Source organism: Peromyscus eremicus, chromosome 2, assembly GCF_949786415.1.
Source record: "Peromyscus eremicus chromosome 2, PerEre_H2_v1, whole genome shotgun sequence".
Taxonomy (NCBI): Eukaryota; Metazoa; Chordata; class Mammalia; order Rodentia; family Cricetidae; genus Peromyscus; species Peromyscus eremicus.
The window spans coordinates 88,552,742-88,574,664 of NC_081417.1; the positions used below are offsets into that span (position 1 = coordinate 88,552,742).

A 21,923-nucleotide genomic window follows, 5' to 3' on the forward strand; every position below is an offset into this window, starting at 1 on the left:
CATGCTGTTTTTGTGCATAAAAACAATTAGCTACTTATCACACTAGATTCAAGGGGCAATCCAATGAAGGAGGTTAAGAAAAAAAAATACTGTTCACGATATATTTCAAATGGCTTACAGGAAAGATTTTCTGTGAGATTTACTTTACTCCCTTTCCTGGTACAATTTGACCCTCCAAATACAGTTCTTTAGCTTTTAGGTAAAAAACTGGGCCATTTGAGTGACAGAAGGTAAGGCAACATGGAAAGACTGGCTCTATGGTTTTAAAATCTGTCCATGTCATACACAAATAACTTCTTTTACATAAGCTAGGGTATTTACTTTTAAAGAACATACAGGCATGGAAGGAAAAAGCATGGCTTCTCCAATGTTTTTCTTAAGATGTAGAAAAGAGAAAAGAGCTCAAAAAGAAAAAAAAACAGCACTGAAATTATTTCAATACTTTCAGACTAAATTTTTACTTTGGTGAGAGAAAGCCTTATCTATCCTGGAACCATCCAAGGAACCTCTAAACACTGCCTTTTTCATCCACAGACACAATGAAACAAAAGGCATTTGCCCCAGCTTAATGAACCAGCATACTGACGAAGGCTGACAAGAGGAAGGTAAATACGTGGCCTGAACAGTGGGAATCATCTTTAGTGTTTGTTCCCAAGCATGGGGTGTGCTGTATCCGTCTCAGGGCAGTGAGGGCATGCATTCTAGACCCAAGCCCCCAGGACACAACTCAAGGCCTTTCATCCCGGTCTGCATACCCAGAAGCCCACTGCCACAGCCCTACACTTCTTGTCTTGCATTCTTTGGGCTGCCCACTCCCCAGGGCACACTCAAGCATATGACCTACCATTGGGGAGCGACCATAGGCAACCACTGCTGCAGCAGCTGCAGCAGCTGCAGCACTCATCTGTGGAGACATGCTGTGTAGACCTGCATAGGCAGCGCCAGGGCTGGTCAGCTCTCCATTCATGCCCGCGTGGGGCACCATGCCAAAGGGGGCAGGGTATGGGCCAGGCACTGCCAGGGGCGTCCTCAGGCCAGCTGCTGCAAGGAAACATGCCATGTGTGATAAGACTGACCATCAGGTCAGACCTGACCAGTGATTCCAGTCATTAGTTATGATGGTGAGGGGAATGGAGATCATCAGCCCCAATCTATACACAAGGTCCATTCCTTCCCAGAGCTGAATTCTCCTCCAGGACAGAAAGCACAACCCCCATATTTCCTCATTGGCAAAGCAGCCGCACCAGGAAGCCAGGAGGATTAATCAACATCTTTGCACCCAATTCACAAAGGGCAAGCCAAGGCACAGATACTTCATGTTTACCTGACTTAATCTCAAAAGAAGATTTTCTGGATAAAATCCAAGATTTCTCCTTCAGTCCGAACTTTCCACTCCCTGGTACCAATTCCAAATGAAAACCAAATCCTGGATTTACGCAAACCAGAGCAGGGCTTTAGCAGGGGCATTCTGGTGCTATTTCCCCCTGGACTCGGGCTGTTAACGTTTTAACTTGTACAGTGAGGATGATCAAATTCAAAGTTATGAGTGGCCTCGTGGGCTAGAGTCTCAGCAAAACCCTCTCAACTTCCAGCAAAGGACCACTGATTCCTGAAAATGTAGCAACCAATCAACCAACCAACAGGCAACTACAGGCAGCAAAATGTATATTTTGGCTATAAAATTAGCAAGCCATTTTGGTCAATATTGGCAACACCAGACATGCAATGACAGAGTCTGTAAAATTATGTTTGAAATAATTACCAGAAACTTTACAGTAATCCCTAGGATTTGAATTATTTTGAAATAAAAGAAAAGCTGAATGTAAATAGTTGGAGACTAATTGGTGCAGCTGCTGAAACCCAGGACAAATGTGTTTGTTACCATGCTTTTTCAGAGACAGGAGGACAGCTTTAAGTACTTCACATTCAGGGGCAAACTGTCACGGGATTAGCAGACAACACATCAAGCTGGGGATGGAAGAAACAAAGCATAGCAGGAGAAGGGGTGCTGACCTGCTTGGTTGACAAGGGGCTCCATGGCTGGAGGCTTGCCGAGACCTGGACGAAGGCCTGGAGTAGCACTGGTGCCCGGGGTTGGCATGTCGCTCCGAGGCGTTGGTGTGCTGGATTTCAGAACAGGCGTGTTGGCTTTTTCATGCTGGTATCATTAAACAAATTAAATGAGTATTATTTTTAATCCAAGCCATATTACACAATTTATCACAACAGCAGCTGGGACACTGGGCACCTTCTAGTTACTCCCCAGCCAATTTTCATAAATCCACACAATGTTGACAGCACTAACTTGTGAGAGAGAAATGTTGACCTTTCCTCTTCCTGCCAGATTAAAACTTGGGCAGGAGACACAGAGCATGATCACAGTTCTTCCTCCACAATTTTATTTTAAAAAGAATTTTCCATCAAGCTTGTGAACTTTGGCTCCATGCCATGTTAGAATGATGATCATACAGAGATTCTTTCCAAGTTACTCACAAGGGCATATCTAAAGTGGAACCCTTTTCCCAGCCTTACCTTTTGGGGATTCAGATTGACAGTGATAGACAGTGGAACTGCCAATTATTTCAAAGTCAAATCAGCATTTCCAAGATAAAAATTCTAGAAGTACTGCTGGGGGATGTCTTTCCATACACTGTGAACATAGGTTGTTCCCATTGGTTAATAAATAAGATGACTTGGCCTATGGCAAGGCAGCTTAGAGGCAGGCAGGAAATCCAAGGAGATAGCAAAGAGAAAGGTAGTCTGGGGAGACGCCAGCCTGCAGCCCAAGAAACAACATGCCAACAGACCGGTAAGCCGCAGAACACGTGGCAAACCATAGATTAATAGAAATGGATTAATTTAAGACATAAGAAATATCTAGCAAGAGGCTAGGTGCCATAGGCCATATAGTTTGTAAATAATATTAAGCCTCTGAGTGATTACTTTATAAGTGGCTGCAGGATTGCAGGGCTGGGTCGGACCGGAGAAACCTTCCAACTACAAAGTACCTGTCTCATATGCTTAGACAAAGACCTAAAAAGAATTCCTCTTTGGAGAGAGGTATAGCCACCTACGTGGCTACTGAGCTAATGAGGCTCGCTCGACCAGAGCAGACAGGAGATTTATCACCTGCCAGAGACCTTTATAATAGGATAGTAACAGGATAAAAAGGGGTCTTCTTTTATCTCTCAAGACTCCTTGTGCCTCTAGAACGCAGCTCAAGAACTACCAGGATGTAGAAAAGTGAGCCAAATACTCCAGTTCTGGCCTAGGATTTAACAGATTGTTCTCAACAAGTCACTCAGGCTTGGCTTTACTCTTAGGTAAAAGGGTAACACCAAGGCCACCATGTAAGGATTAACTTAAAGCAGTCTCACAAGGTAGCAGACTTGACTCCCATCTCAAGAGCTTCCTTCCTGCCATATCCTTTCAAGCACTAGCACTGCAGACATATTCCACCATCTTCAGTTTTACAAAGTTTGTTCAGTGAATAAACGACCACATGAATGGGCTACGATGCATTCACTACTATTACTTACTCCAAGCCTCCAATGTACCTACCAATCCTGATGTGACATGGCCTGGCACAATGGCTAAGTTTTCCAATAAACAGTAGCTTAAGAAAATCAAGATACCTTAAGACTGTAGTTCTCAATCTTCCTAATGCTGCAACTTTTTACTATAGTTCCTCATGTTGTAGTATGTAGCTGAAGTTTTCAGAAAAACTTTCAGCTACAGTGGTGACCCTCAACCATAAAATTACTTTCACTGTTATTTTGTAACTGTAATTTTGCTATTATTATAAATAGTAATGTAAATATCTGATATGTACAATATCTGATATGCAACCCCTGTGAAAGGGTCATGTGAACCCCCAAAGGGGTCAAGACCCACAACTACTGTCTTAAGACAATTATTTCCTGCCAACTGTTCAGTTTCACAGAGCAGAGTCATAAACATATCTAAGAAAGAAAATGATGCACAGAGAAGCCTACATAACTACTCTAATCATGGCCCAAGAGACAACTGAGAACAGTGAATAGGATGGAAAGTGCTTCTTTTTCAATACTTGAACATATAACCTTTAAGCAGCAAAATCCCCAGTTCACATACTGCAGTGTCTCCCAAGGGAAGATCAGCTTCCACCTACCAGGCTCACTTCTTTGGATTTCAGGGAAGAGGAACTTCCAGAGGAGGCTGTGGATGCTGGGCTGCCTGAAGCATCTTTCTTCAGCAGGCGGTTTTTGTCAATTCCGTTTTCCCGGGGTGAGTGTGTGGGACTTGCATGTGGAGAAGAAGGGTCCTCAAGACACAATAAGAAGTTGACATGTTTTAGTTTAGAATGGACATACTTTTCAACATTCTCAATTAAAGGATAATACTGAAAATCTTTCAGATTTGAGGAGGAGTGTCATGTACTAAATGAGCAAGATGGTATTTATAACATACTCAGGACCATACCACAGGAAAAATAATCACATCCCTCCCGATACCCAGGTGTGTCTTCTAGTCAGACATCAAACACAGAAATTAAAAATGACTTAGGAAACAGTTCTTCTTTTCTTTTTCTTTTTCTTTTTTCCTGGTGGTGCTAGGCATCAAACCCAGGTCTATCTGTGCCAATCATAGGCCAACAGTCTTCAACTGAGCTATGTCTCCAGACCTCAATTTTTAAAAGGGAAATTATACTTTCAGTTAGGTTATGACTACCCCACTCCTAAACATCTATTAAATTCTTGGTATGTGAAGGTATAAGGCACAGACACTATGACTCAACTTCATTCACTTACAAATGGATTTTTCTTAATACTATTCAAGAGAAACCTTGATGAAAAGCATGGTTACCTCATTAGACACATCCACAACTAAGTTGTCATCACTCTTGTCCCCATCACTGTCCTGGAAAAAAAAATTAATTTTGTTTAGTAAAGGCTAAGAATAAGTTTTGACCAGTTCAATTTCTTTCAATAGTTCTTGGTAGCAGAGAGCTAAACACTGAGGACATGCTTGCAGGCTCCCTTCCAGCCTATAGGCATTTACCACCACCTTTCCCCCTCTTCCTCTAACCTGGGGTACACAGAGCTTCAGCATGAATGCTGCTGCAGGGAAAGCCAGCTACCTAATCTAAACCTGCTCATGAAGGGCTTGATGTCTGCAATGGTAGTATCTTTCTTAGAATTTGAATCTTGTATACCTTCATATTAGGATTCTTAGTCCAATGGATTTCAAAGTAAGGAATAATGTACCATTTCTTTGATACATATCACTTTGAAGATGCACAACTAGATAATATGGGACTCAGACAACTCATGACTATAGAGATAAATTTACTTACACCATCTTCCCATGAGATCACTAGCTGTAATAGAAAACAAAAGCTCTAATCCATGTAAAGAACAAACTTCTGGGGGCTGGTGATAAAGCTCAGTTCACTGAGTGCCTACTACTGACAAAGCTTTGGGTCTGATCCCCAGAACTATACAATATCAGGTGTAGTGCTACACACCAATACTCAAGTCATGAAGGTATAGGTCAAGGTTACACCTGGCTACAAAGTGAGATGAAGTCATCCTGGCTACTATATAAGCTATCCTGTCTCAAAAAAAAAAAAAAAAAAAAAAAAAGGAGAAAGAAAGAAAAAAGTGGGCAGTGGAGTAGCTGAAGAGATAGATTTAAGTCAGTGGCTAAAGCACTTTCTGTGCATGATGATGGGAGATTAGATCCCCAGAACTCATAGACATGCCATACAGGCTTAGAGGCCACCTGTAATCCCATCATCCAGGAGGTAAGAGATAGGTGATCCCCTGGTCGTTCTAGGTAGATGAACTCTGAGGAATTGGCAAGACTCCGACTTAATAAAACAAACAAACAAAAAAAAAATTGGAGCTTCAGAGACATACAATGTCTTCTTTAAGCATCCACATGTACATTCAGGCATACCACATGCACATGGGGGTTAAGAGAAAAAAAAAGGTACGGCTCTTTGGCATGAAATATGGAAGGATGGAAGGAAACTAGATGGAGGTAGCTGGAGGGTACTGCCACAAAGCATAAGGGTCTTTACTGTTTATCACTGAACTACAAAGTTGGCTAATCACAGCAAATTTTAAAGTTGCATTCAGTCTGCAAAGCATTCAGTAAAGCTGCTCAATTTAAGATGAGTTCACTCCCATATCAAAGTTTGAAAAATTCTATTTTAGTGTGGTGGTTAGAAGAAGAATGTCCTCCATAGGCTCAGATGTCTGAGAACTTGGCCTCTAGTTGGTGGCTATGTTTGCTAAGTTTGGCTTTACTGGATGAAGTATGTCACTAGGGGTAGTTTTGAAGTTTCAAAGCCAAGCATAACTTCTAGTACAATATAAAAGAACCATGGAGTTCACCAGCAACATAAATTGACAGCCAATGCAGAAAGAGTCAGGAGCAATTCAAATTAAAAATTTACTGAAATGCTTTCATTGAAAAAAAAATGACAAAATGTACTTTGCTTAGTGTCAGATAAAAGCACAAATGTTCTCAGATGTCAAGAGAAGAAACGATGAACATACAAACTAGAAGGGTTTCCTTTCTAGAAAAAGAAATTATAAAAATGACCATAGCAGAAAGGGTGAGACAGATAACTATAGGCAACAATTCACTACCACTACACTCCTTTTCAATTTAGAAACAAAACAAAACAAAACAAAACTTTCCTTTCAATGAAAAAGAAAGAAATATATTAGGTATACCTATACAGTATTATAATGGTCAAAGTAGGATAATTAATATTCCCATCATTTTATCACTTGTTTGGGACCTCAAACACTTGTCTTATACTTCTTCATAAACATGTAACAGGCTGTGATAAACTGAATTCGTCTTACTCTGCTATATAACACGGTCTTCCTCTCCTATCTAAATCTTCATCCTATCTAAGTGTTTTGCACCATTTTCCAGATCCTCAGTTCCAGCACGCTCTTACCCAACTAAAGGAGTTATGAGGTGAATCACTCATGTCTTCTGCAAGTGAAACTTAGCTTTGTAACGGGCCCTTCTGCAAACATAAGCCAGCACAATACAGTAAACTTTTGTCAAAGAGTTCTGGTCTTAGACTTGGCCTCCTATGTGTTCTAACATAAATAATCTCATTATCTCACCCCAAACTCATTTATCTAACCAGACAAGACATAAGTACCATAAAGCCATAAGGCCAAGATATTGATTCCAAGTCCCTCATTGTTGAATTAAAGACACAAGCCTCATGGAGAAACTAGTAACACAGAACTGGGTATCACAAATTTCCCACCTTCTGAACATCACAGACCACCTTCTTGATTGCTAACATTTAATGTTAAAAATGAAAGCAAATACATGCAGCTCTGGGCAACAGATAGGGGCAGAAAGATATTAAAAGGACTTGGGTGAAAGTGGGGAGAGCTAATGACTGGTTCTTCAGATGTTTATTAAACTACGATACAAACTGTAGACTGATCTAGGACCTCTATGGAAATGCCAATTCTAAGAACAGGGTCAATGCTTCAATACAGCATGGTTTTGGCATAAGGTGCTTTGAGAGTTTCACTAATCATGACCTCTGGTGAAACACAAGCTCTGGGTAGGTTTCTTTAGCTATGAAATGGAGAGGATACCCAACTTGGCAGGTTATAATAAGAACTAAATAATCTGTGTCACCACACAGGGTTCCTGGCACTAATCCTGGCACACAAAATGTTACTTATTATTAGCTGAAGCCTTGGACAAGCCACAGGAAACAGAATCCTGTGTCTAAACTCTCCCAACTACAGAGTAGAGTACTTCCTCCAAGGCCTACATTTTGCATGGAGTGTTTTTGGTGTGGGCGTGCGTGCGTGCGTGCGTGCGTGCGTGCGTGCGTGTGTGTGTGTGTGTGTTTTACCATACTGGGGAATCAAACCCAAGGCCTGGCATATGCTAGGAAAGTTATTCTACCACAGAGCTATTCTCTACAAACATTGATTTTACTATATATATAATGTATATATAATATATTATATATTATCTATACAAGGTCTTACTGTATAGCCCAATTTGGCTGTGACATTGCAATCCTTGTGCCTCTGCCTCCAGGAACTGGTGCTATAGCCTTATACAACTAACCTGATACTTTGATAGTTCCTTTGTGAGTAACTAAGTTAGAAGAAAAAAAAAAATCTAAGCCCAAATGAAGTATATAACAGACAGCCCTGAAGGGAAACAAAGTCCTCCAATGTAGGAACTTACCTGCTTTGCAATTATGAAATGATACAGAATTACCACACTCTAGCAATATACCTGGATACTCACTCAAAATAAAAGCAGTAAGTAAGCAATTATTACGAGAAGCCCTTTATTCACTTACATAGTTATCCTTATCATCCACCTTCCTTTTTTTGATGTCACTGGAAAACTCTGGGCCATTTCTGCGTTTATCTGTGCCTCTTAGGCTGTCTGGGACCAAGAGGGAATTACTCTGTAAGACAAAAAAGTACTAATAAAGGTTTCTTCCTAGGCCTCTTTATATGCATGAAAACCCAACCTGGAAGAACTGTTTTAGAAACAGGATCCCAACAATCTTGCACCTCTGTTGAAATTACATGTCTTAAGACTCCAGTGGCAAGAATTTAGACAGAGCCTAAAAGAAACCTGATTTTACATCAAACTTTAAATCCTGGTGGATCCTTGAGGCCCTATTCTCTAAAAATGTGCTTCCGTTTACTCTTGGAAAAACAGACACTTGCTGAATGTGTGTAGATGTGTTTTTATTCTTTTTACTGCAACTTCTTGGTGTGGAATATGAACGGCCTTTGAGTAACTCCTGAGATCGCACTCTATTAGGCACATGTTGTGACTAGAAGTCACCATGTGTCACTCTAAAAAGGCACCAAAAACGCAGGAGGGAGTATCAGTCATTCCAAATGGCAAATCACCTTTTCCACACAACAATAAAGGACTTCCAAATTCTTTTACTATACTGTTGAAAATAAGATCTGGCACTGTTAGCCAATACCAGTGAAATTTAATATTCAAAGAGGAAATCTTAGTCAGTTATAAACCTTTAATAGCAAAAGCAGCTCTCACACTTATAGAGGACTAATCTTTGCCACAAACTACACAGGACACTTTCACCAGCATATGCTGAATATGAACTGCTGACCCAAAGAAAACAGGCATTTTTGATATTCTGGGGTCACATGGCATGACCTGGACAGCCCTTCAATTCCCAATTCCCATCTCCCCTCAAGCTAAAGCAGAACATGTTACAAAGAGTTCTTTTAAGAGCTGGATTAGCATATGCAAGGGGGCAATTTGTTCAGTGATGTGTTACTGCCTTGAACAATGTTGAATGAGCTATGCAAAAACTGCCTTTCACAAGGCCCAGATAACCCCCATTTCTGCCAAGATGCCTGAGAACTAAGCATGGGGGTAGGGCCCCGGGTCAGCAATTATGCTACCTTTCCTGATACAAATAGGACCACAATACAACAGTATGTACCAGACACGAATGTTTTATGGCACATTTTTTAAGGCCTTGGGCTTTCATTTTTTACCAGCCAGACATAATCAGCCAGGTGGCTGGCTCTCAAAGCTCCCTGGGATAAAACATAGACCCCACGGTATTCCCAGCTCCACCACACAGAGAAGAAAGAAAAAAAGAAAAAAGAAACCTGGGGACCAGAGGGCAGCTTGAAGCCTCTTGTCACACTTTAGAGTTGATTCTAAAAGCTGAGCTTTTTTTTTTTTTTTTTTTTTTTTTCAGTAATGATTGTTCAAACAAAACAAACGGCCAGGAAGATGAGATAAAAGGTAGAGGGACTCACACAATTCAATATGGAGAAGCTCAAAGACCCACAGTGGCTGGGCCTGAAAGGTGAGCAGACTGGATCCATGAACTAATTATAATTACCTCTTTACAACACTCAGACTCCAATCAGGGTCCATGGCTAGCAAAAGATGCAGAATTAATGCAGCTCCTGCAAAGCAGTTACCAGTATATTCAATACATTCTAGCCCTGAGGTTATGTCCAGGATCTGAACCCAGCAAATGGATCAGGAGTAGGGCTGTGTATCACTGCACACGTGCATGGCAAAAACGTGACTGAGTCCAGGTCTGGAGCAACTTCAAAGTCTCTCCTGCAAAATCAGTGGTGATTGCTCAGAGACTACTCAGTCTAAACCCCAAAGTATTCTGCACTTGTACAGGGACACCATAGTTTCGGCCAGGACAGTAACATTTCAGTGGCAGACCTTTAAGGCTGCGATGCTTTGAAGGCCTCTGCTTCAGTGAGTTAAAAACATACTACTTTAATTTCCATTTCAGCAGCTTAAATGAGGCCTATAACCTGAAAAGGTTTTGAAAAGCTCTGTAATGTCCCCTAAATTTGGACTGGGCTAGTAATGAACATCCCTGCTCACGTGAAAATTGGCCCCATTTGTAACAGGAGCAGACTATAGTTACAAAACAGAGCATCTCTTTATGCCTTTGATTCTGTTAATTTAATTCAAAGCAAAGCAGCAAAGAAGGTGGGCCAGGGAGGCCTGAGGAATCACAGGCAGAGTCAGGGAACCCTCCTCACGCTACTGCCAGACACCTACTAAGCCTTCAGTCCACCCTCCAAGGAAGAGACCACACATCATGGTAGCTTTGCTTCCATGAGCAGTTTTTCTGAGTGTAAGGCCCCAGCCTACCGAGCTACGCAGACAGCAACAGGCAATGTCTCAGAGTTCCAACTACTGACCAAGATACTATTATCTTTGATGTTTCTCCTTTGCTCTTCTAAAACCCAAAGTCACTTCCTGGGTACTGCTGAATTTCTTCTGAAAACAAAAGTACTGCTCTAGTGTCCCATCTGCTGCCAGCTCCTATGGCTGAAGATGGGACAGTTATTTTAATGGTCATTATAAGTCACTGATACATGTATTAAGAACTGAAAGATAAAACACTGACTGAATGGTCCCTGTGTTCCTTCAAAATTTATCACTCTATGTCATGAGGTATCTATAGTCTACGTTATCTAAAAAGCATTTAAGGGAAGACTGCAAAACAATGAAATTGAAATTGTTTAAAGTTCCTAAAAAGCTTGCAGTGAGCTAGCTGGCCAAGCACTTGCCTAGCATGTAAGGCCTTCCATTGAATCTTCAGCAACACATGCGGGAACAGAGCGTAACACAAGCGTAACAGACAGCCTGATTCATGTATGGGAAGGGGCCAAGGCTACCTTTGAGAGGCACCCTTTTTATTTTGTGTTTTACCTGGAACATGGAATGTCCAGACAGTAGAGATGACTGGCCCAAGATTAGAACCATTCTACCACTTACAGATTCAAAAGTACAAGTGCCTCCTCTCCCAGAATGGTAAATTCAAGCTTGCTTTCTGAACAGAAATATTTTTATCCAACTATATCACTTAAATAAAACCAACAATGGCTCTTTAAACTAGTGCTGCACATTCTAATGTGACATACCAATGCCTGATACATGCTCTCGGATACTCCTTCCTTACTATCAGTCATTCACACACTCTCTTGATCAATCTGGTTTTCAGACTTTCCACACCAAATGTGAACATACAATTAAGAAAAATGAATATAGTCTACTTCTAAGTGAACAGACCTTACTGGGAAATATCATGAGATTTCTCTTTAAAAAAAAGGGGGGGGAGTGGGGGGCAAGAGACAATGCTCAGTGGTTACAGCATTAACAGGACCTGGTTTCAGGTCTCAGCACCCGCTGATGGAGGTTCACTGCTCTCTGTAATTTTAGTTCCAGGGAATCCAATGTCCTAGGCCTCCTTAGGTATCTGTACACACATTGTACATATAAACTCATGCTGGCAAGCAGGCACACATGCATGCGCACACATACACACACACACACACACACACACACACACACACACACACAAACACACACTCTCAAAGAATAAATATAAACAAAACGCATAACACAAATAATAATGAAATGGCCAGCACCAGGTTCAGAGAGACCCTGCCTCAAACACGAAGGTGGGGAGTGACCTAAGAAGACAGCCAAACTCTACCTGAAGCCTCCCCATACTCTTGCACAGGTAAGCACAACTCCACATACATAATACCAAAAAAAAAAAAGACTTCCTGCCTTTTCAGTCATAAATCCTACCACTAATGAGACAAGACAAGCACTGGCAAAGCCCTCAGCAGAGTTACGAGCAATACATCGACTCCTATCACATCCATGGGTGCTATTCCCTACAGACAAGAGTTCTATAGACATGATGCCATGGCAGAGGGCTCTTCCCAGAGCTCACGTTTTCAAGATTTTAATTTACCACACAGAACATATCAAATAGACACCGTTTTTAAGTATTCACCTGCCAGGTCAAGACTTAATCGTGTCAGATTTTGACCAACATGAAAACCATATCCAGTGTTGTCATGTTGACAGGCAGGCTCTTGTTCTGGCCAAGAGGCTGTCAGTTCACTTTGTAATTGAAAATTTAAACAATCTACAGGGCTTCTCATCCACTGTCACTTCTCAAACACCGAAAACACTGGACAGAATTCTATTACAAATGTCTTGAGGACTGAGATTTTTCAGGCTGTATATTAAGTTTTAGTTTTAAAATTTTGTTAAATAAACAAGATCATCATACTTACGTTTTTGTTTTTTGTTTTTTTTACAGGAACTCAAACATGGATTTATGCAGCCCACGGGAATATGACAAACATGAGCAAACCGAAGTTTGAAAACCATGTTTACAAAACAAACTAAAGTTCTGAAACTATAGCCTTATGTGCAGCACATGCTTACATTCTGGAGCCAAGTGAAGTCGAAGGGGAGAGACTTATCTGACATATTTGAGAAAGAAAACACAGATCAACCTTGCTTGCTGAATTCATCCTGTTTGTATGAAGAAATTACACAGGAAATGACTGGACAGGGTCAAGAGCGGAGGTATGCTATCCAACACAAAGGGGCTTCTTCCATATGACCACCTGGAATTTTTTCAGCAGAACAAATCTTGGGGCATCTATACCAGCAGCAAACAAATGAGTATTACAGATATGGTACTTGCTAGGGTCACATCTACCCACACTACCCACAGAACAGCTGTGAAGTTCTGCAAGAGAGGAGCTCCCAATAACACAATCTGGGATGAGTGGTACAAGCCTGAAATTGTAGCATTTAGGAGGTATGGGCAAGCAGTTCAAGGGCAGCCTGGGGTACATGAACACCTATCTCAAAAAAAAAAAAAACAAACAAAACAAAAAAAAAAAAAACTTTTTCCCCTCAAAGGAAAACAACATGTGTATAGTCCCTTGAGGTAACAATGTCATGACAGACAACATCCTTCATAAAACACACCAGGGCATTTTCTATTGCAGTAAATGGCTAAGACTGAGCAAGACAGTCAGCAAAGTATTCAACCTAAGGGTAAAGGAGGCCAACAGTTTCTTAAAATATCTAAACATCGAAATGCAATTTTATAACCGTACTTTCCTGTAAGAAAGTACAGTATAAGCATCAGCTAAACCTCAAGCAAGCCTGGTGTTATTTTATCTTGATCTGTCATTGCATGCTAAGAACCTACTAAATAAGGCAGCAAAGGCCCAGGTGCTTTGATAAGGATAAAAGCCAGTCTTTATGATCTTGTTCCAAGAGATTTTTTTCCTTTTTAGCACCTTATCAGTAGTGATTGCACAGGTCTGCTCAGAGAATCCTGGAAATTTAAGTTAACGATATGTCTTGTGAATGCTACATTTCTCTAACATTAGTCTCAGAAGCCTCCCTGCACCTGGGTAACTTCTGCCAACAAGTGTAAACTCTGAAACCACCATTAGCAAACAGGAGAACCACTCGTGGACACAGCAAAAGTTAGACAGGCTTTCCTAATATCAAAATAGCACAGTTCCAATGGATTCTCAGGCTGCTATACTGCTTCCCTTGGGAACATTCTCTGCCCTGCAGGACAAGTGTTTGTGTCAGAGGCACAGATTGGAGACTCGCGACACCTCATTTATCCTCAGTTACACTAAGACAAGACGGTGGGAACCTAATTTGATAGCACACTCCACACTGACAATTAACTTCTCGGGAAACATTAAAACAATTAGGCAAAGATGCACCCCATCACATCTGTCTGCTGTCTCCACCTACACATGATGGCAATCAAGCCATCACCTTACACTATATTTCTGTAGCAGTACAAATCAGTCATTCACATTTTCTACTACCCTCTTTAAAAAAATGTACTTTATCTCATAACCGTAGGGATTAGCCACTTGTCAAAAGCACAGAAAGTAGAAAATGTGTCTACAGGGCACACATATAACCTCCCCAAACTCTGTAGCAGGCCTGAAGAGAGCTAATCTGTCTCTCAGTTACATGCATAATGTGGGTAAGTTTAACCTGGACCACAGATACCTGTCCTGTCAAATGCAGTTGGGCCTTGCAGGAGATGAGACTAAGCCTGTGATATTGTACCTGGATGTCATGCATTAAACCACAACTCTTACCCACAAGTTGCCCTTTACACTCCTTTTCCAGGTAAAGCAAAGCAGAACAAATACATAAAAATAACCTAAATGACTTTAACACAATCATGTCCCCAACTCATAACCTAGAGACAGCAAAGTCAGTGTGCCAAGCCTTCCTTACTCAGGTACTTGGGTGCCTTTTCTACTCTCTATCGCTCAGATATGGATGAGAATCTCTAATATAAAATGCAATACTTACAAAGCTCCTAAATCCACACTTTTTGAGCACTTTGGACTTTTTGAGTGCTTTGTACTTCAGAGCATTTTAGGTTTTAAATTCTTAAAAGTAGGATATAAGTCTATAAATATTCTCAAATCTAAAACTCAAGTCTGAGACACTTTCAGATCCAAGCACTTCAGAGAAGATACTCAAACTGGGTTTTCTAATATAAAAAAAGGTCCCACACTGAGAAAACATTAGGCCAGTACCTGAGTCATTCGGATTTCTGACAGCACTTACATCCACAACTCACCTCAAACACTGAGATGTCATACTGGCTGCTGATGTGAATGTCCAATGGGGAAATAGCAATCATCACAATGACAAAAGGAAAAGGGAAAAAAACCACATGCTTCCTCACAAGCTTTCGAATTATAAGATACAAACTGAAGCCTAAAACTGGCTATGGGGACTGGAGAGATGGCTCAGTGGTTAAGAGCACTCGCTCCTCTTCCAAGGGATTTGGGTTCACTTCCTAGCACTTATGTGGCAGCTTACAACCATCTTCAGTGCAAGATCCAATGTCCTGTAGCCTCTGAGGGCACTAGGCACACTGGTGGTGCAGACATACACACAGACAAACCACCTATACACATAAAAATAAAATTAAGGAAAAAAAAACACGCAACTGGCTGTGGGTGAAAGACGCCAGTTTTTGTAATAATCACAGTGGAACAGACCTAAGAATTTTCCTAGGTGGCACAGGCCTTAGAACTCATCTGATGAAAGTCATCCCACCCACACCTGTCACAGGTACACACCAACTCAACCACCTAAGATCACTAGGCCTGCCTCCTTCAGGACTTAATTCACAACCGTGACGTCACTTTCCAAGCAGTTTTAAATTCTGCCAAAACAGTTGTGTGCAGAGTGGCAACTGCTTAAGAACAGTTCACATTTCCTACTGTGCCTGAAAGTCAACATTTTACAGGAGTCATCTCCATTTTAGCCTGTATTTCCAAGCCATCTCTTCCCAAATCCAGTCAAAATTTAGTTTGTAAATAGTCAGGCAAAAGAGGCCTTGCTATCCTTATTTACTTTCAACAAAGCTGAATGTACTGTACGGATCACGCCTGCTTGGTTGGACCAGCTCCATGGATGAACCAGCTCCATGGATGACACAGTGCCATCCAGGCAGATGGACCCTCACATACACAACTGCATTGCACAATTTGTACTTTGAATTTTTAAAATATTTTTGTTTTCAGAGTATGTGTATGTATCCTTAGGGTAGGGGTATACAACCACCACAGATCTGATACATGTAAAGGTCAGAGGACAACTTGCAGAAGACAATTCTTTCTACCACATGGGTTCCAGAGACTGAGCTCAGGTCATGAAACACCTTTCCCCATGGCTCTCCTGCTTGTATTTTAAAGGGGAGAAGTACCCACACGTACAGGGATTACAGGTGTGCACTTATCACATCTAGACTGTTACACCATTTCTTTTTAAAGACATAATTATTTCTTGGTCCTCCAATGCCAAGTATTTCAAGTAGATGTGTTTTGATACTCTTTTGAGTCAAAATTTAATTCAAGTCACCTTTAAACCAACTGAAACATTTGTACAATATGTAATATATAGATATATATATACACACATTATTAATAGCTTAGCTTAGCAATATTAATATAACATACACACACTATTAATAGCTTAGCAGTTAAGAACACTTGCTGCTCTTGCAGAGGATCCATGTTTAGTTCCTAAGGCCCACACAGTGCCTAACAACTGTCTGTTCCAATGGATCTACACCTTCCTCTGGTCTTGACAGATAAGAGATATGCATGTGATGCAGATACATGTAAGCAAACACTCTATGCTGAGTATGGCCTTCCTTCAGTATTATTTGTTCAATAGCTGTACTTACGTATAAAAGCTTATAAATTAAAAAGCAAAACAACAACAATAAACAGGCATGATGGACTCCTGCCTATAATCCCAACACTTAGAAGGCAAAGGCAGGAAAACTGGCATGAGTCTAAGATGGGCCTGGACTAGAGAGTCAGGCCTTATGTCTAATAAAAGGAAGAGGCTGGAAAGTTGGCTCAGAAAGTAGAGCTTACTGGTAAGACTAATGACCCAAGTTTGATCCTTGGACCCACTTGGTGGAGAGAACCCACTCCTACAAAGTCCTACAAATTGTCCTCTGACTTCTCCATGTGCACCAGGGCACAACTGTACTCACACACATCTGCATATAAGATAATTAAAAGAAAAAAAAAATCAGGCAGGCAAAGAACAGATTTTGAGAATTACAGGTCAAATTTAAAACAAAACAAACAGTGATAATCAGGAAAAGTCCTGTAGATATGCTACAAGCCCTTCACGGTTATTACCTTCTGGCTCATCCACTGGGAACATTCTGTTCATAGAACATTATTTTTTATGTTTTTACATTAAAACATACTGCCTATGTTAAGGTTCATTTGTTTTCTAACCTAAAAGCATAAACGAACAAACCGAGTAACACTATCATTGGAAGATAAAGATTAAGCACCTACCAAACAGCTGCAGCCACACCCCATTTCCTCTGCATATGTCCGTTTTTTGCATTTGATTTAAAAATATTAATATAAAAGAATTGGAAAAAATAACAGTAAGGAGTCAGTGTACTAATGGCTCAAGTTGTCTGAGTCTGACTGAAGACCTCTCCCTGCCTCAGGCCAAAAAGAAGGTACCAGAGACTCACAATCTCTTCAGACAAATTTTCTTCAAGAATGACAAATGGAAGCAACTGTATCACAGACTGAATATAGGCTGATCAGAACCTGGCAACATTTAAGTCAGCACTAGAGATATTTGCAAACATGAAAAAAAGCAAATTCATCCATTAAAAGCCCTTTTCAAAGAAAATATTGCTTTTTCATTAATATTAAAAAGTAACTAATACAACTGGGTAGCTCTGTACCTAAATGGTTTTTTAAGTTTTATTCTAATCTTGTAAATGTCAAAGTATATCACCAAGAGAAACTATTCCTTAGGGGTCCTCAGTAATTTTAATTAAAAAGAAGAAACACTGAGTGAGATCAGTTTGAAACCATCAGCCTGTAGCAACCACCTTCATCTCTCTGGTGAAGGAAGACGGCAGCAAAGAGCAAAGTAAACTCAGATAAACTCAGATTTACAACTCCAAGCGCTTTATCAAGTATCGTACAACAGTATTTTAGGCACTAAGAGTACACACATCACATTACCCACTGCTTCTCATATTCAATTTTACTCCAAGTTGAAAAGCTACTTAATTTTATATAACTGCATCAAAAACTAACTTAGGTAAACAGAACAATTTAACTCCTCTACAGATTCAATTAATGTTTGGCCACAATTAGTGTACTTTCCCCATTTTATCTCACCACCCGATTGTGCAGTTATTAGGCAGGAAAAACAGTAGACATACATGCATATACTTTCAAGCATGTCAAAAATCTGACACATTAAAGGACACAAGCCATCACTTATTTTAGATTATTCTGTAGACTAGTGTGTGCCTGGGATCCTCCACATTTCTATGAAGTTCACTGACTCTAATGCACACTTAAAAATAATTCATAGCTTCCTAAAATTCAAGAACTGTTTCATACTCCTTTAAGGACCCAACTAGAGGGAGGGGCTATTTGAAAAAAGGAAAGAAACAAAGAAGTGAAGGGCAGGTGGAAGGGCAAAGGGGCAAGCAAACATGAACAAAGAAACACCTAAGTCTAAAAAGGCCATAACAAAACCTGTTATTTTATATGCTAACTAGATTTAAAAAGGAGTATGCAACTGATCCCCTCCTACCACACCCTCACCTCCTCCAATGATTAAGTACTTGTATACATCATTCAGCCAAAATTATAAGTAGCCACTGGAGAAATTACATACAGGTAAGACCTCTAGCAGCTTCAATGTGAAAACCTGTTCAGGCAGACAGCATTTCTGAGTCCTGAGCCAATGGAAACACTTGCAGAACTATGACATCACAGCTGGTCTTTTAGCATTTCTCTTACTTGTCCTGTCCTTGACAGACAAAATGCCTTTGTTGCATAGCAACATACTCCTAACTGTAGATGCCTTATGTGTAGGGAGCACTTAATGAATGCATTCACTTAAGGTTAAATAGTAGTAAGAGAGGAAATATTAAATTATAAAATTCCCCTCTCAAATAAAATGAATTCAGATAAAACACACACAGCACAGCCCTTCACATCTTCTGCTGAATGTATAGGTTCAAAACTGGGGTTCTAAAATGTTGTACTCTACTGAATGAACATAGAAGAAAAGATGACAGTCTACAATGAAACCAAATTAGTAAACCATAAAGGTCACTTCATAAGTCAAAGCCAATTTACTCAACCTTATACTCTTGTCTGTCAGGTATTTTATTTCCCAGTTAAAGCTTTGTCTGTCTTCTTTTCTTCTCTTCCTCCTAAAACTACTTAGAAAACCCTATGCTATAATAATTTAAAACCTAACTATCTCTCCATTTAATAATTATCCATCCCCCTCGACAAATCCCAATATAAGAAGCACAGCAGTATCTATCTCAAAGAGAACTTTTAAAGCAGTACCTATTCTAAATGGGATCATGGTAGGGGAGCCTGAGCTTGTCAAAGTGCAATCTTCTTCCTAAACTCCTAACAAAAAAGTTCAGGATGTTGGCACACACCTGTGACCCAGCACCCAAGGGCTACAATGTGAGGCACAGATCATAGTATTTTGAGTGTGTGTATGTATGTGTGTGTGTGTGTGTGTGTGTGTGTGTGTGTGTGTTTGTGTGTGTGTGTATGAAGATAAAGACACTTGCCACCAAGCCTGACAACCTGAGTTCAATTCCCGAGACCCATATTTTCCTGCCCTCCATCCCTCTCTCCCGCCCTCCCTCCCCCCCTCTCACACACACACACACACATACACACACACACACACACACACACACACACACACACACACACACACACAAACACGGTGGGGGGGGACAGTACTGGGAGCAAGTTCCATGATATACAATTCTCCTTCCATGCATGAGACCCTGGGTTCAATTCTTTGCATAGATAGAAAAGGAAGAAAGAACAGAAAAAGAAAAGGAGGAAATTATTTAAAATTTGGTGTACCGTTTTCTTTCTTTTTTTTTTTAACCAAGCTTTATAGATGGTCAACATATTACTGTGTTTAAAAATGGGGATATAACAGGAAGAATCTGTAGGCCATCCCCAATAAACAGAGCAGGTTTTCATTCTGCATCCTTAAAATATATCTCCCCACCATTAACTGCAAGCACAGTGTAAGCATTCAGCACATGAAAGGGTATGTATGACTCAGGCTTGTGAGCTCTATAAACACACAGCCCTGTCTTTGAAGCTCCATGTTTTTAAGAAGTTACTACTAGATGCAGTCTTAGTTCTAAAGGAAATTTAAGATCAAGTTTATACTTGAACAACAAATATGAAAAAAAAAAAAGAGAGAGAGAAGAAAAACAGACATGGAAAACCAGCAACTAAGATGCATTCAGAGGAAAACCAACTGTTTAGATAGAAATAACACTAATTCACATATGGGCAATAACTGTGAGGGTAATGTTAAGATAAAAGTGAATATTCTTTTAACTACATGCAAGCTAGACTCCACATACAAAGCACACTGAAGCAGGTCTGGGCTATCCACTGAGCAGTAAGGAGTCCCAGCAAACAATCTGACTTCTAAAGCAGGCACCTCTCCTCAAAGGCCAGGTTTATGAAAGAGACGAGAGGGCAGGTACTCACAAAAATAAGATGATTTTTAAAAAGAAAACAAGAAGGAACCCAGGTCACTACACACGGGGTGTCTGTGTGTCTGCTTGGTGCTTGTGTTCGAAGGAAGGCAGCTTGGTGCTGTAACTGGGTCTGTGTTCATGTGCAACAGGCGCTGGGGTACTTACCGTGCCCGGCTCTCTGTCTGCTCCCGAGGTTACCAAGAAACGCACAGACACGCCCGTTCAGACACAGAGGCAAGAACAGAAATAAAAAAAGGGGGGAATAATTAGAACACAGGCCCCAGGCAGTTTTAAAAATGGCTTTATTTATATAAGTCATTGCACATTCCTAATACAGTGATTTCCTGAAAATTACAGTATTTTGTAAACATAAGATTTACAGTTTAACCATACACAAAGCCTATTTTTAATTTCTTGACAGAATAAATTACTTTTCTTCAAAAAATTAGTCAAGTGCAATTTGCCCAATATTTAATGCACACTAGGATTAAAGCCTACAAAACTAGTAACAGATGCAACTGTCAAGCCTTTCATTTGAACACATTCACTTTCAAATTTAACTTCTTATTTCGCCCCATTTAACAAACATCACTTTCTTTGAAAATTACCCAATTAAGCAGTTAACAGTTCTCCATAATATGGTACAGGCCACTGGCATTAAAAAGGCAGTTACCAAGATGTCAAGATGCCTGCAGGCTAGCAAGACAGAAAAACCCACAGCTGCCCACAGCAAACCTTGAAGAGTGGCAGGGTGAACTGAGTGTCAGTGGGAAGCTTTTCGACAGCTCCTGTTATCTCACTGTTTGCTCTCTGGGTGGGGCTGGGGCTGTCCACAGCGAGGCACAGCTCTGCAGCACTGTCTGAGTATGAGAGCAAAGCCTAATCGGGCTTGCCCGGCCTCTCACCTCTGTGGCGTTCTGCATCATGGTGCTTCTTGTCATCTTTTATTGCCAAGTGAGACTGCCCACTCAGAGCACTAGACAGTGCTAGAAGGCTGGCACTGCCCCCAAGGGGCGGGATGCCAGGAGGCTGAAGTCCTGAAGGGTGAGGCGTGAGAGGTACGGGGGGTCCATGGCCATGAGAGAGATGCTGAGCTTGTAACTGCTGCTGCTGTTGGCAGTGGTTGGAGAAGATGAAAGAAGAGGAGGGCAGGAAGAAGAAGAACAAAGGGAGGAAAGAAAAGAGGAGGAGGAAGAGGAGAAGGAGATGGAAGAGGAGGAGAAGTAAAAACAAGAGGAGGAAGAAGTGGAGGAGGAGGAAGAGAAGGAAGAAAAGGAATAGGAGGAAGAGGAAAAGAAGAAGGTGGTGGTGGTGACAGAGAAACCATCCAGGGAAAATTAAAAATAACAGAAGATGTAAGAAAGAACCAGAAGTTGGACATAGAGAGAAGGGAATGGAGACAGAGGTAGGAAAGAGGAAATGAGGTTAGTGCTTTCAACTCATCAAAAGCTTTTGCCCCTCA

At 40.8% G+C, this 21,923-nt stretch overlaps 1 protein-coding gene across 8 annotated transcripts in view; it reads right to left on the reverse strand.

The window, feature by feature from the left end:
* Positions 1 to 21,923, reverse strand: part of Tle1 (TLE family member 1, transcriptional corepressor) — a 97,434-nt gene that overhangs the window by 26,092 nt on the left and 49,419 nt on the right. For 3 of the 8 annotated variants that reach the window (XM_059254468.1, XM_059254470.1, XM_059254474.1), the window contains 7 exons: positions 21,367 to 21,571; positions 20,627 to 20,643; positions 8,354 to 8,464; positions 4,846 to 4,899; positions 4,151 to 4,303; positions 2,014 to 2,158; positions 845 to 1,041 (listed from right to left, as the gene is read on the reverse strand). In XM_059254468.1, the coding sequence (XP_059110451.1) occupies positions 845 to 1,041; positions 2,014 to 2,158; positions 4,151 to 4,303; positions 4,846 to 4,899; positions 8,354 to 8,464; positions 20,627 to 20,643; positions 21,367 to 21,571 (882 nt within the window). The remainder of the gene's footprint in view (positions 1 to 844; positions 1,042 to 2,013; positions 2,159 to 4,150; positions 4,304 to 4,845; positions 4,900 to 8,353; positions 8,465 to 20,626; positions 20,644 to 21,366; positions 21,572 to 21,923) is intronic. The other 5 variants (XM_059254469.1, XM_059254471.1, XM_059254475.1 and 2 more) reach the window with 4 other exon arrangements.